Source organism: Fulmarus glacialis, unplaced genomic scaffold (assembly GCF_000690835.1).
Source record: "Fulmarus glacialis isolate BGI_N327 unplaced genomic scaffold, ASM69083v1 scaffold10633, whole genome shotgun sequence".
Classification (NCBI taxonomy): domain Eukaryota; kingdom Metazoa; phylum Chordata; class Aves; order Procellariiformes; family Procellariidae; genus Fulmarus; species Fulmarus glacialis.
Window position 1 is genome coordinate 7,514 of NW_009201022.1, and position 15,464 is coordinate 22,977.

General features: G+C 36.7%; 1 protein-coding gene across 1 annotated transcript; it reads right to left on the bottom strand.

The window, feature by feature from the left end:
* Positions 1 to 9,017: 9,017 nt before the first annotated feature.
* Positions 9,018 to 15,450, bottom strand: NDUFAF5 (NADH dehydrogenase (ubiquinone) complex I, assembly factor 5; the record flags this gene model as incomplete). The annotated part of the gene is made up of 10 exons (XM_009573783.1): positions 9,018 to 9,104; positions 9,237 to 9,319; positions 9,655 to 9,738; positions 11,032 to 11,092; positions 11,620 to 11,817; positions 13,615 to 13,654; positions 14,146 to 14,249; positions 14,349 to 14,396; positions 15,072 to 15,135; positions 15,410 to 15,450. Coding segments are annotated over 10 exons (810 nt in total), but the record flags the coding sequence as incomplete, so codon positions are not given.
* Positions 15,451 to 15,464: the final 14 nt, after the last annotated feature.

A 15,464-nucleotide genomic window follows, 5' to 3' on the forward strand; every position in this document is an offset into this window, starting at 1 on the left:
CTTGAGGAAACTAAAGTTAGAAGTCTCACAGGATTAAAATTCTTTGGGTCTAACCTGGAATGCAATTGTTAATCCGCAACCAATATGAACATCCAACATTACATACTTAGGAAACTGAAAGATCGTATTTCTTTATATAATGTAAGCAAATAATACATTTTAATAAAGTAATTTACATTGCCCTGAGTTAAATCCTAGAAATGTAAAGATACATCTTTTAATAGACCTACGAACAAGTAAATTGAACACACTGCCTGTTTTGTTTGGCTGCTAGCCACAGAGTACACATAGTGGCCCACCAGTTCACAAAAGCAGTCTGGGATCAGCCACACTATTTCATTTGCTCAGTTAGCATTATAAGGCAAAAGAGGAAGGCAGGCAAGTGTGCTGTACAAAATTATCAGGTAGGAAAAAGTGTGGTAGGGCACAAATCCCTAGGAAAGTCAGTGCCACTAAGTTGATGTTCTAATGCACAAGAAATTACTTGCTGCTACTTTCACAGTCGCCGTTATCATTTTCGTCATTGTACTTAAAAGTATTTTTATTACATCGTTCTGTTAACATGGATGCACTGTTGAAGTAATTAAAAGCATTTTCATGATGGAGAAGTCCGCGATAGGGAAAAAAGTCTCTTACATTCATCCCTCTTTCCAGTAATGCCTGCTTGCATAGGAGAGGGGAAATCAAAAGTCCACCACGAAAACATACTTTGAAAAACTTGGTTCTATTCTTCAAGCCTTGGGTTTTTTTGTTTGTTTATTCACTTTCTAGGGAACAGGCAAAGTAGAAGAAACTTCATGTTTTACTAAGTATGTGTTCTCATGGCCCGTAATTTTCACCACTTCAGTCTCCGCAGCAACTTAGCTATGTTTTTCTCAGTTTTCTTTACTGTACTGTATGAAAATATGGTCACAAAGAGAATTTTCCATCATGAACAAATCAGCTCTAGAAGGGAGCGAAAAGCGTCCTTTGGATTCTATCAGCTAGAAATTCCGAAGAGCCCCATACCTGGTTACATCCAACCAACTGCACAACTGCTTGCTGACTCCTGTGTGCAGTAGCAGCTGTCGGAATCGCGGTTTGAGAATCTCTGTTTCAGCTGTGGGACTCCAGCACCCACTTCCCCTTTCAGTAGAGTATTAATAGGTATTTTTTATCTTTATCATCTATGTGTATATTCTGCATTTTGAAGAACTGATCCAACTATTTTTATAAGGCTGCACATACAGAACTGGCCTGAAACTAGCCACATCCTGACATACATTCAAGTTTGAATATATAGTCATAATACCATATTAAAAAGGGAAAAAACCCTACTGCTAACCCAGACAAAAAAAGAAGGGTTTTTTTTTGAAGGAACTTTCAACTCTACTGCCATCCCTGTTTGAGCCAACACTTTAAAAACTCCTTGTACTGAACAGATTTGATTGATATTTTACAGTAATGCATTTTGTCAAGGAAGCATCCAATGGGAGCAAGTTACCATATAGACTCTAACATGGCTTGCCACATTTTTGCTCGTGTTTTCAATGTCCACACAACAAGAAATTGCCCATTAAATTTACAGACCAATTTTATGCTAACTGTACTCATTACAGTCTGTGAGGAAACTAGGTAATTGGGTTGTTATACTTCTATCTTTAGAAATAAATTAGAATTACTGCTTAGTTAGAATAATTTAAAATGTCTGACTGTGCCTGTTCTAAGCATCCATTAACAAATGCTGGCTTCTACTTGACTTCCCACTGCATTAAACAGGCCATTTCTGTACACAAGACAAAGCAGCTAATCAACTGGAGGTTGAAAATAAATATGCAGCGAGCAGGCATACAAACTGCAGTGTTAAAATACATTTGCCTCATGCCAAGATTCATTTGTAAATTCATCTCAAGTGTTGTACTTACTAAGTCACGTTGATGTGTTTTCAAGATGGTTAACTGCTAGAAAACAAATAGTATTTACAGTACAGTTAAATGGAGTAAGTTATTCAGCAATACTCAAAAGCAGAATCTGAAAAGGAAGGTGTACAGAAGCATTTGTATGCTGCAGTACTCAGTACCCTAACATCTAACTCTTAGATCCTTTTGCAGCTAAGGGACTCTTGACTTCCATGCTCAAGATTTCTAAAATTATGCACAGTCTCTATGGAACTGTTCAGAGGTCTAGGAAAGCTAGTAAAACAAAGCCAAGCTGTCCAGTAGAAAATATCAGCAAGGAGTGCAGAGACAGAGTAACTTTGTATTTGTGAGGATATACTAACTCTCTGCAGGCAGCTGCAGGGAAACACTTCCCTGCACTTACAAATCCTTTGGGTTCAAAAACCTGAATCCTTTCCCAAAGTGGAACAACTAAGTCTACTCCAAACATATCTCAGAGGCCAATAAATATTCATACTATTATCTTTTAATTCCGTATCTTTGAAATAGCTAACCACAGTTATAGAAGCTATAAATTCTGTTTTCCGAATACGGGATAATTAACTCCCAGCTACCAAAAAGTACCAGCCACAATGCTGTAAAATGTCCTGAATATAGATGCAATCACCCAATCCATCCAGTGTTCAAAGTTCCACTTTCCATACAATAAAGATCCAGTGAGCCAGGAGGGGGGGGAAGGCCGAAAAAAACCAAACAAAAACCCACAAACCCTAAACTGTAAGCTACTATTTGGAAACCTCACATATAAATAAAACAACAGATGTTGTAGTTTGTTTTGTGAAAGGTGGTAATCAAAGATCGGTCATCCATGCATCAAACAAGAGCTTTACGTCTGTTGACTGAACAGTGCTGTGACAGCACCACAGCTCCTCCTGAGAATGCCCTCTAAGTTGACTCCCATAGGCAAAACAATCTAAGGAATGCTTTGTTTGAGATGTGACTAACAAAACCTCTTGGCAGTAGCTACATCTCTGCTATTTTTTGGAATTCCAGAAATAACTATAGGTAACTGAAGAAATTCACCGGAGGAAAAAAAAAAATCAGGCATGGATGGGACGCTATGGAAATGCATGTTACGTGGATATTAAGCTATGACTTTGGTTTATATTTTGAACCTGGCTACCTATGAAGTTCAGCATTAGTTTACCAACTAAATCCTGCTACAGCCGTTGCCTCAGAATGGCAGTGCCACTCCTGTAAGATTGGGCATTCTGCTGTCGAGTCAGGAAAGATACTGACTGGGAATATAATCTAAGTGGTACTTTATGGGAACTACATTTTTAATTACAAAAGTGAAAGCAACTCTGATATTAGGAAATAACATCAGAAGTCCTGTATCAAATGTCAGTAGGTTCTGCATCAAATTAAAGCAGTAAACAATTCTAGAACTTGAAGTTATTCAAGTTCTAATAGATCTTCACAAAAAGAAAAACAGAATACATAGTAGAAAAGAAGTGGGAGGCTTAACAACATCCCTTAAGCGGCTTTTGGTAAGAATGGATGCTCCTGCCACCTAGATGCTAAAGCAGTATATACTTTGTAGAGATGAGATGATGGAGGAGCTAAAAAAGGGGTGTTACATACATCCATCAGTGGCTCAGTTCAGGGAGAAAACAGAGTACAGCAATTCCAGTATCAACAAAAATTTGAAGTTACTACTTATTAGATCTGTTACCCATGAGATTCCCTCAGTTAATTGTTCATTTTGGATAGTATTTCCACAGAATAAGTAATTTCTTAATATTAGGGCACTTCACCTTAGAAGTAAAACGTTTAAGATTAGAGCTTCAAACATTTAAATTAATGCATGTACTAAGTAAAATAGTCTCTTTTTTTAGGTTGTTCATTTGGCTAAAAAGGTTGAATTATATACAATAGAAATGTATCCAATGTGTTTCTGTCCCTGTAGTTTTGTGAAACCAGAAATTGTACTTCATCAGAAGAATGGAAATTTTCATGGTAAATACATTTATTCACAAGGGTAGTTTTATTCTTTGTTTTCTTAGTGTACTCACACAAACTCTGGGTGCAATATTAAAAGAATAAGTCAATGATCAGAAGTCACACATAACGTGCAGATCCCAACTTCAAGTTGCACTTCTACTTGTACAAAGTTTAAGGAATGCCTACAAAATGCAGAAAAACAAACGCATAAATTGGGATTCATTAGTGCGGTAAAAATGAAGCCTCCTTATTTTATGCATTACATTAGAAAACTGCTATATTGTGATACATTCCGGCCTATCATGAACACTTCAAGGCCAAATAAGATTCCATAGTATTCATCATCACTGCTCCAACATAAGGTTCCAAACAGAAATGTTTTTTCTGAGAAGGACTTTGTCTCTTAGATTATGAATGTACCTTGTACCCCAAGAAACAGCTCCAAATCGTGGGGGAAATCCACATGGCTTCCTCTTGGCAAAAAAGCCTGGACAACATCAGCTGCTAAGATGGAAATATGAGTGCAATGTGTGTGAACAGAATATCCAAAACTGAGAGGGTGTTTGCTCAAAATCTGGTAAGGCTGAAAACGAAGACAACCATCAGCCACATTAAACAGTAACCACGCAGTTACCAAGAGACCTTGGGTGGGGAAAAGAAGAGTCAGCTTAAAATCAAGTATAAAACCCACTAACATTTCTAACAGCGAGAAGAGAGAATCACTCTAAACCTGATCTGATGAGAAGATGCCCTTCTGGCACCTCAAGCTCTGTCGAGGCCTGAAGGAGCACGCTCCCCAGCAGCCAGGAGTAGCCTGCATGCCTGGCAGCGGGCTGATGGTACAGGGTGCAACAAGCACTGACCGCTCCTGGGGTGTCTGCACATCACCTTGTGGGGTGCTATCCCAACAGGTGGGTGGATTAGTGGAGCATAGGGAACAGCACCGGTAAGCATGCAGCTACAGCACCCACATCTCCAAAGAAGATGGATGTAAATAGGGTAGCGTATTCCTAGAAGGGTGGGCTCTTATAACCCAAACCTGTTAAAGGGATAGAGGTGAGCATGTAACTGCAAACTTGTGGGGGATTGCTGTAGAAGGGTGTTTAGGTACCTGAAGGTGTTTACTAAGGTTTTGTAAGGGTCTAGTACAGTCATTTATCTGTTATATTGCTGTTATTAATCCTGCATGTGTAGTTCACAGACCAACAGTTAATTACAAGCTATTAATAAATCAACAAACCACTTTAATTCTAACTTGATTTAAGCCACGAGTTGTTTTCCCCTACAACAAGCACATGCACTCTCCTCAGTGTTTTCCACTTCACACTGAAACACATACACTTCACACTTCTTCACACTTTTAGCCTTTGGCTAAAACTTAACTGTCTCACGTTTTTCTTTTTTTTTATTCTCTTCTTCCTTGTCCTTCACCTGAGGGCACCTAAGATATTCAGGAAATCAACCACCTACCTATACAGGTCACATTTGCTTCAGTACTCAGACCGATTCCAATCAAACTACTACAGTAACTGTACTCCCCCAAATAATGGCTCCAAGACCTGGACCAAAATAGATCACATCTTTGATAAGTGGATATTAAGTTCTTGGGTTAGACGAATGAAAATTTAAAAGGCTTAACATATATCCTAGCTTTCTTAATGTGGCTTCTTGAACAAGACGCTCTAATGAATTTAATCCACTAGATCAGATCTTTGCACCAGGAAATTCCAATTAAACACCACATGAAAGATCGGTCTGTTTCTCCCCCTGCAACTGACAAAGTTTAGTTTTAGCTCACTTCCAGAAAACATTGAAAAACGTGTCATTCATATTTCTTTCTTTTTTAAGCAGAGTAAAAAAATACAGTTAAATTTAATTTTGCATGGTTCACTTCTGTACTTCTGCTGATGACACTTTTATAAATTAGAGGTAATCAAGAATCCTTGCCCATGTTTTAACTTCACAAATTCTCAGAGTCTTTTGAAAGCACAGGATCTGCAAAATCTAATGCTTGGGTTACAAAATGTAGGGCCTCATTATCATCTCTATATCCTAAGTAGATTTGCATAAAACTATACATTGACAGATCTTGTAATCAAAGACACTGAACAAGCATGCTCACTGATCTGTGACTCAGACCCCCAGAACCTTTGTGAGGCTCAAAAATACTAACGTTCATTAAGTGTAAACGTGCTTCTTCTAAACTTTTCTTTTTTATTTATGGGCTCGTAACTTTTCATTAGTCAAAATAATTATCTCCCAGAATTCTTTTTTCCATTCTTCTGTAATCAGAAGAAAAACATTCTGTATTATGCATAAAGATTTTTAAAACTAACTAAGCTTACAAGAAACATTATGTCACCTTAGCAACTACCTTTTAGAAGTTACTCTGCAAAAGCTGATTTTTAACAAGTACTTAAGAGTTTAAAATAATTTCTAGATTAGCAACTGGCAACCACATTCTTCTTCTTTACAATTTTAGAAAGCCATAAAGACTTAAATCTGAAAAAGAAAATTAAAATATAACAGAGCCTTATGTGACAAAAACACCTGTGCATAGTAAACTAACTGTTTTTGAAGCTGTTCGTTCAAGTGCCATACAAAGAAAGTGACTAGTGGAAACCAGAGTAACCTAGAATTCCAAGAAGAAATACTACAGAAAAAGAAAAAAAAAAAATAATTGCAGTTAAAAGCACACATAAAAGGCAGTTATTCAAATGTAGTCAGCCAGGGAAAGGAACATCTTACCTGTCAGTTGCATGTCCCCTAATTCTAACCAACACTGCTCCAATGCCATATTTATTACTCCTCACTTCTACTATGCCCCAGCCCTTTTCCAAGTTAAAGGAAACTAAACTTTTTTTTTTTCCAAGTGCTAGGAAGAAAACTACTCTCCTATTTCTCCCTGTTCAGAAGGTTCATTTCCCCATTATCAAACTACATTCTTACCTACTACCTACTTTACTGTTTACATATTCCACCTGTGGAATATGGAACCAAAGAACTGGAAATCCTTCCTTTTCTCTATGACTTAACTGAGTGCTTCAAAGAAGCACAGTAGGAGCACTTCTCCAATTAACATTTACCCAGCACATTCCACCTCCTCATCCCTTAACACATCTGAGTCACAACCACCAGCTCAAGTGACTAGAAATTAACCTACTAAAGCGAAAATGCCTAAAGTTACACTCATTTGACACATAACTTCATAGAAACATATATCTGGGAAACTGGAGAGTTTCCCCTTGAAATAAGTGAATTTTACTTAAGCCAGAGATGATCTGTAGAGAGATGCAGTATCTTGTATTAAGTCCATTGATGTACTACAAGAAAAAAAGAGGCTTTCAGAGAAACAAGCTCTTGTTTTAGATTTAGTCTCAAGATAAAGGGCTATAAAGGTTATCAGACCACTTACAGCCTCTCCCCCTTTTTCCAGAAGGGTTACTGTTCCTTTCTAAGGAAAACTGAAGATGAACTCATTCCCCCTGAATAATTATGGATTAGGCTTGTAAGCAAAAGCAGGACAGAATATTACTGCCCTCGTTATCATGATGTGTTGTACGTTCTCTGCCCATTTCTTATTCGAAGTCAAAGCCTGGTAGATAAGATAAACCCCCAAATTAGGCCCTTAAATTGATCTTCTAGCCAGCTGAATACTGCATGAATAGTTTCTTTTTAAAGACCATTTCTGTTATTTTGAAAATTGAACATTGGTTAAGCAGTAGCTTAATATCTGTATTAGTCTTTGAATCATAATTCAATAATCCTTGACAGAATACGAAGGCTTCTGCCTACCTTGCCTATTTGGTTTGTGCCACACCATTCTGTCAAACTCCACCTGCTGGATAATCTTCTTAAAACAAGCCTAGAGAAGCTTTCGTTTCACCAGTACTTACACAACACCTAGATACAATGACAAAACTGATTGAACAATATACTTGATTATATATTCTTCATGCTTTTCCTTTTCTACCATTCTCTATCAGTACTATCATGAAGTGAAATCACAGGTAGATTAATTTTTCTAAACACCTCAGGTTAATGGGCCATATTTGTAACTAATATCAATTTCTGGTAATGCAGTTATATACAGGAAAAGTCATATCTCTGTGTCACAGCTAAGGAGAAAAAAGTATACTTCATGCTTTTCAGCCTCTGACAGTAGAATAGCAAAGTAATGTGTAAATGTAATTTTGAACTAATATTTAGATAAAATATCACCTTTAATTTTTCAAATGCTACAAGACAAAAGAACAGGTTAAAAAAAAAGCCATGGAACTCCAAAAGAGTACCAACTCCAGAGAATGCCAATTCTAAGATAATTAACTAGTTTGAAACGTACACATCCATCTGAGTGCTAGGTGACCCTTCTGCTCGCTACTCCTTTCAGTAAATTAAGTCAAATCATGATACATACATTCTGTTCGAGCTACAATGAAGCATCCAACTTTCTTTATGGCTAGACTCTACCATTCAGGCTCAGAAACATTTCTAACTTTGGAGGTGGAAGGAAAAGTAATTGAATTTGAGGGCTGTAGGTGAAGGGTAACAACCTGAGATATTTTTATAATGCCGAACTTACTTAACCACTTCCTTATACACAAGTCAAACGTTCAAATTTCAAACAATAACTGACAGTAACTTTTTACCCATAATTTCCAACCCACAAAAAGCATAGTAATTTAGATCTGTGTATTTGCTGATATTTTCTCTTATAGGATGTCTTATAAATACACTTGCCACCAAGTACTATTCTTTATTATGATCTACCATCCTTTAGGAATAATCAAAAAATAATGCAGGGTGATACACACTCAAGTCTTGCAAATCATACCTGGAGCAGTCTGTGATACTGAAATGCTGGAAGAGGAATTACATTTGAGAATAGTAATTTAATCAAAAGTTGGGAGAGTGTGTATTCACTTAGAATACTGCTCAAATATTTCTCTATAAAAAAAAATTAACACCATTTTACACAGCTGATGTTGTAGCATAGGCAGTAAAAAACCAAAAAACCCTGCTGCGTGCAGATTATTATCATTTCAGAATGTCGTCACAAAATAAGCACAAGTGAAGACTATCTGCAATGAGAAGTTTTATAGACGCTTCAAGACAACTATTATTTCTGCTGAAGAACTATTTTTTTATTCTTGAAAGAAGTCCATCTATTTTTGCCAGATCTCCAAATGAAACTGTTGCAGAACCTCTCTGGGCTGGTCTTGCCTAAGAAAAAAAGAAGAAAAAAAAAAATATATATAGGGCTAATTTGAAGTTAAAATATTTTGTAAAAAGCTTTTAAAGCATCAGTTATTTAAAAAGTACCTTCAAACAGAAAATAGTTCAGCTTCACATTACCTGTGATTCATGGAATTTCCAGCCAATCATGTAGTAGATCTGAAACGTGGCAGGTACTGAGCCATCGCTATTTCCGTACATTTCTGTTAGGGCAGGAAGGGAGAGGAAAAAAAAGGTACACAGAACATCAGTTCTGAGAAATACTTAGTTCTCGGAACATTAGAACTAAGTATGACATATTCATCATAATGACTCTTGGTGAAAGATTTGGGACAATAAAAATACCTCATACTGGTGCATCAACATAGTTCAAATCCTGTCATTATAATTAAGGTTAAAAATATCTGTATGATAATGGTATTTTGCTCTATTCCAAAATGCGGTTTTTTTTTTCCCCCCACAGAGGTCAGAGAAAAAGACGTAGAAAATATGTTCTTAAAGTCATTTCAGATTAACTTATTACCTCTCAAATACTTACGTTGATATATTGCAGCAGCTGCCAACATTGTCTCCCTGTGTAGCAGAGGTTTTCTATTCCAAGAGCAATTACTCTCCCCCATACCTAAAAATATGTTTTAGCTTTAAGAAAAAGAAGATACAGCATATGCCATGAGTTAAGTGTCATGCACTAATGACAGATTTTTACTAAACCAGAGTTAAGTATAGAATCCTCTGAATCTCACTGTAAGAGAGAACAACGTAACGCAAATAATTAGGTGAGTTTCTTACCTACAAGAATCCAAGCCTTTTAAGGCCAGTGCTTTGCAATTTACAGTTTGTGTTGCTAGGAATGATTTCAAATTATTATTTCTTCAGCCCAAGTCTTCAAACATTTAGGTTTTCTAGTATAATTTATTTTAAGCATTAGTACAAAGTGTTTATTCAGACACACCACTCATACGTATTTTTTTTGAACAGATAAGCATCAAAATGACTATCCCAAGAGATTTTTTTAATAAGAAATAACCACAATTTTAATCTCATTAATCACTTATTGCATCTGAACGAAATTGCAGAGAACGAAAGTTTTATTTTCCTTAAGGAATTACGCTAAACAACAGCAGCTGATGCAGAGTAAGAAGATGCCCTGAACTGCTCTATAAGTAACAACTGACTGCATATGAATGACTACTTTACAATCCATGACAAATGCAATCAGAATATAACTCAATTGTTAAGCATCTCAATTGTTTGTGTTCCTCAGCAGACTCCAATTTGAGGGTCTATTTATTCTCATTCCAAAGAATTGAGAACGTTTCCTGAATGTCCTGATAATTAGGGAGGCTCACAAGGAGAAGTTAGTATGAGGGACGTAAGCTTCTGTCTCCCTTTCAGGGCTTTTCAGCAGCTTACACTGAACATGCTCACAAAGAATGGGAATACAAGGAAAGCAGAAAATTCACAGCAGACCACGAAGTAGCAAATCTTTGACTTCTGCTTCCCAACACAAATCTCCTGACAAGCATAATCTCCTGACTCAGTAGAGATCAGGAAAAAAGTAATGCTTCCACTGTTAAAATAAGCTTTATTTATTATTTATTTATATTTTTTTAAGGAACAAATTTTTTAAGATGAGGGTGGTGAAACACTGGCACAGGTTGCCCAGAGAGGTGGTAGACGCCCTGTTCCTGGAAACATTCAAGGTCAGGTTGGACAGGGCTCTGAGCAACCTGATCTAGTTAAAGATGTCCCTGCCCATGGCAGGTGGGTTGGACTAGATGACCTTTAAAGGTCTGTTCCAAGCCAAACCCTTCTATGATTCTATGATTTGCAGTTAAAAACACACAGTGAAACGCTTCTGTGTCTGCATCACTGATACAGAAAACACTTATGTTTCCATAAAGTATATACTTGCCTTGCAAGTCTTCCATAACCTCAAACAACCCTGGGTAGTTGACTTGAATTTCGTCAGTATCCTAAAAGAATTGAGAAGCTTAGTTTTAGAGCATATCAAGCTAAAACAGCAGCATTACACTAGCCTTCAGAGCTGCTTATGGATTATTCATCTGCCACTTCTGTTCAAACTGCATACTTCTCAGAAGAATATGCTGTCTTAACACTTCTAAAAAGTTTTGTTTAGTAGCCCAAATGCAATCAAATTTTAATTGAAATGCCATTATTTTCTTCTTGGTTTTAGAAGAAACAGCAAGAGTGTCTAAATTTTTTTCAAGCAGGTCTAACATTCTCTGACATTTCTCCAAGACCACCATCCAAACTCTACTGGGCCACTAGCCAAAGATACACTTCAGTTGGTTTCATTAATCACAGTGAAGCCAAGAACAGAGGCAGTCCAGGCTATTTCAGAAAATTTATTCAGCAAGGTGCACGACAAGCAGAAGGAAGCAGTACATTACTAATACATTCGTAAATAGTATTTTTTATACTCCAGCAGCTCTGATGTTCTGGATTGTTTTGTCTTGATTGTTCTCTTATTTATAATTACCACAGTCAGGGTGTTAAAGCCAGCTCTCGACAGCAGATGTCCCAAATCAGAGACAGCAGTGAACGGTGATACGTGAGGAGAAAATCCCCCTTCCCTCTCCAATTCTGCTAGCTGCAAAGAGCAGCGAAGCTCATACAGAGTGTCTCCCCCAAACATTGCACCAATGAACACTCCATCTGGCTTAAGAACTTGGTGAATCTACAACACAGGGAAAAAAAAAAAAATGTTTTTTGTTATTAAGCCTATGTAACTAAGTTCTTAGGACTTTTTTTTTTTTTTTAGAAAATGAACTTAAAAGCAATCATTATAATAGTTGTAACAGATTTTTAACATTGACTGTATTCCACAAGACAAGCTGCACCAAAGCTTTTGGTTACACTGCAAGATAAATAATCTGTCTGAAAAGAGATTATTCGTTCTTAAAGAAAGAGTGAATCTCCAGAAATTACCCTTACAGTCAGGAAACACAAAATGCACTGTGGAAATCTATGGCAAAACTATTTTCAACGGGGTACTCCTAAAACAATATCCTCAATTAATTTACTTCTGAAAATAAGGTAGATTAAGATAGCTTCTGCTTACTTTTAGTTTCTCAGATGAGGGCAGCAAAAATATTTTTTAATGGGTTGATTTAAGAGAAATGGAGGCCTCAGTTTCTAGTAGCGATCTTTGCGCTTCTGAACGCACAATAGAGTAATGCAATTATTATTATGTTTACCGCTACTTATTTTCAACTAGCCAGAATAGCACTATAATGACTCAAATGCCAAGGTTGACAGGCTGCTTTCTTGCCCGATAAGTCCTAGCCCCCTTCCCACTGAGAAGGCCAACAAATTCATACTTTCTTTTTTCCTTAAGAATTGGCAATGATCCCTGGTTTAGATACCCAGAAGAGCCATGCTACATAATCAGGCTAACAAGACAGCAAAAGCTTCAAACAGTTTACCTTACTGATTTGAAACAAAAATCTTTTAAACTCATTTTTAGTTAAGTATTAATCAAGCTACCTTTTCTATACTAATAAAGCAGCCTTTAATTGATAGGTAAGAAATTTAAGCAGTTGAAGGCAGCTTCCATTAGTTAAAGCCAGTGGACCCAAAGTAGGAAATAAGCATTCATGATGAAAGCTGGCCAAGAACCCCAGTTCCCTCCCCTTTGTGGGACATTATAATCTGTCAGTTATTTTTGCTGTGGAGGTAAAAATATTTGACACTCCACAGAACACTTAAATTCCAGAGAAAAGGTTTATTTCTTGCCAAGCCTTTTTTTTTTTAAAGTACTGAAGGCATTCCAATCTCTATTATTATTTCCATAACAGCAGGGTACTCCTATTCATACCAACAGCTGACAGAATAGCACTGTAATGACTGACCAATTTGAAATAAATGAAAAAACAGCAAACTGGTCAAAATATTCCTTGCTCTTGCTCCCAGGTTAACTGATTTGAAAAAAGTTTTCACCTGCAGGAAGGAGCTGAAATAATCCAAAATCAGATTTTTTCAGTAACAGTTTCAGTTTTCTGTCCTTAACAAGGATTTGCTTCATTTTAGAAAAAATCAAAAAGCCTTCAGCTCATTAAAGTTGTATTTCAAAATAAATAGCTGAGACATCAAAATAATACAAGTTCCATAAACCAGTTCTGGGGAAGTTAGATTTAGAAAACTCTTGTACTACAAGTAGTAAGAGCTAACACACAGTAAAATCAATAGCATTGCCTCAGGTTACGTTAGTTACCATGACCTCAGCTGTTGAGACTATAAAATATTATACAAACATGTCGTTTTACAGTTATTTAGTCCAAACTGATTTGAAACAGTAAATTAGTAGAATTATCAACTGATGGTCCTCAAACTGCCAAAAATACTGCAAAAAATACTTGTGTGCAACATGAGCTGTTTCTGTGCCTCTTATTTAAAGACAACCTGGAAATATACAGTGCTCTGAAGGCACGTAACGGCAAGTGTTGATTTTTAGTACTAAAAAATGGTTTCTTACCTCTCTAAAAGCTCTAGGAAGGTCATTCACCCAATGTAAACTGAAATAACAGAAGTGTACATTTTGTAGTTGCATATTAAATACAATTTAGGTAATGCAAATAATTATTACATTATCTAAGTATGTTTCAGAAGCCAAAGCAACAAACTAGCTTCTCAAGCTGCAAAAGTTCTGAAATGCCTGCCTAAAAGTGACACTAAATAAAAACAAAAGTTCATACAAATAGCTTCTTTTTTTTTTTTTTTTTTTTTTTAAAGTTGAGAAGATGCAAGTCCTGGAGACTAGTTTGTCAAACACAGGAAAGAGAAGCTACATGTGTTTTGAAGGAAAACAAACAAACAAAACAGTAAGAACCCCCAGGACAGCGGTTTTTCCTAATGTACACTCATATTAACTACGCAAGTACATTTCTTATTGCTGTTTAATGAACTATTAATCTTTATCTTTTTTTTTCTTAAAGTTACCGTGAAAATAACATTATTTAACATCTTTAACCAAAAAATAAAACGTAAATAAATGATTAACACACACCTTAAGCTGCTAACAACAAGATCAAATGTATCTTCTTTGAAAGGAAGGAATTCCTCATCAGCTACAACATTGACCGTAGGGATTTCAGATTCTACAGCATTTTTCTAATGTTGGGTTAAAAGAAAAACAACATCAGAAACTCACTTCTTTTGCTTTCCTGTATTATGGACTTGAAGCACATTAGCATTCAGAAAGCTACTTACTAAAGCATTCTCTGCGATATCAACTTGAATAAGTTTTTCAATGGTTTCCTGAAATAAAATTTTAAAAGTCTATCAAATATTTAAACTGTTTTACAAGTTGACGTTAGTCATTTTTTTCGAACTCTTACACATATTTATAATAAATTGGAAGGAATCTCTTTAACACTTGACAAAACTTTACATAAAGCAGAAAACATTTTTCCCCCCAACATAATACTTAGTATATTGCTCCCAGGGAGAATAGCTGAGGTAAAAGTAGTAACAGAAAACACATTCTGCATTTTCAGGTGTAAGTTCAGTCAGATATAAACCCTGGATTAACAGCCAGTGAAGTACCTTTACTTACAGCATGGTTCAGGAAGGGTAAGCTGTTCACCATTTAGAAGTCTCCATAATGATACGTGTCTATAACAACTAAGTGTGTCCAACAAAGATTGATTGAAAAACATGCATCTCCCTACTGAAGAGTAAAGGTTAACTGTCATACAACAGATAGCTTCCCTTGCGCTACTATCTGTCTAGTCTTCAGTGACAATAAATATAGAGTAACAACCTGCACAATACACATCTTTGGACTGTAGCTACAGATATGAGAGGAAAAAAAAAAAGAGTTACCTCATCAAGATTCAGAGGATCGTTTTAAGTTACAATAGAGCCCTATTTGAAAACAGAGAGATAAATACGTACTTATTATAAACACTTTGAAGTATGAAGAGCCAGTACCTTGGTTAAATGTTGAGCTATGTAACCTCTTCCAGAGCCAACATCCAAAGCAAGAGGAAATGTCCTAAGGGATAAGTTTAGCAACATAAGACATAATCAAGACTTTAGCTACTTTAAGTTTTAGACTCTATTTTGTCGGCTCATTTCCAAACGTCTTTTCGAACTAACCACATCGAGCATCATCCTTCCCTGGTTACCGCTACGAGAAAGCGCAGAGAAAGGCGCTCACAAGCCAGCGTTTTTTCCCAAGGGTCACGTCCCCTGACCGTGACCCTGCTGCTGCAGGGGAGCGTATGGGATACGGAGCGGTACCCGCTGCCCCCCGCGGCGAGGCTTACCTGGTGATATCAAACACCCTGTCCGCTATCCTGCCGCCGACCTAGGGGGAAAGCC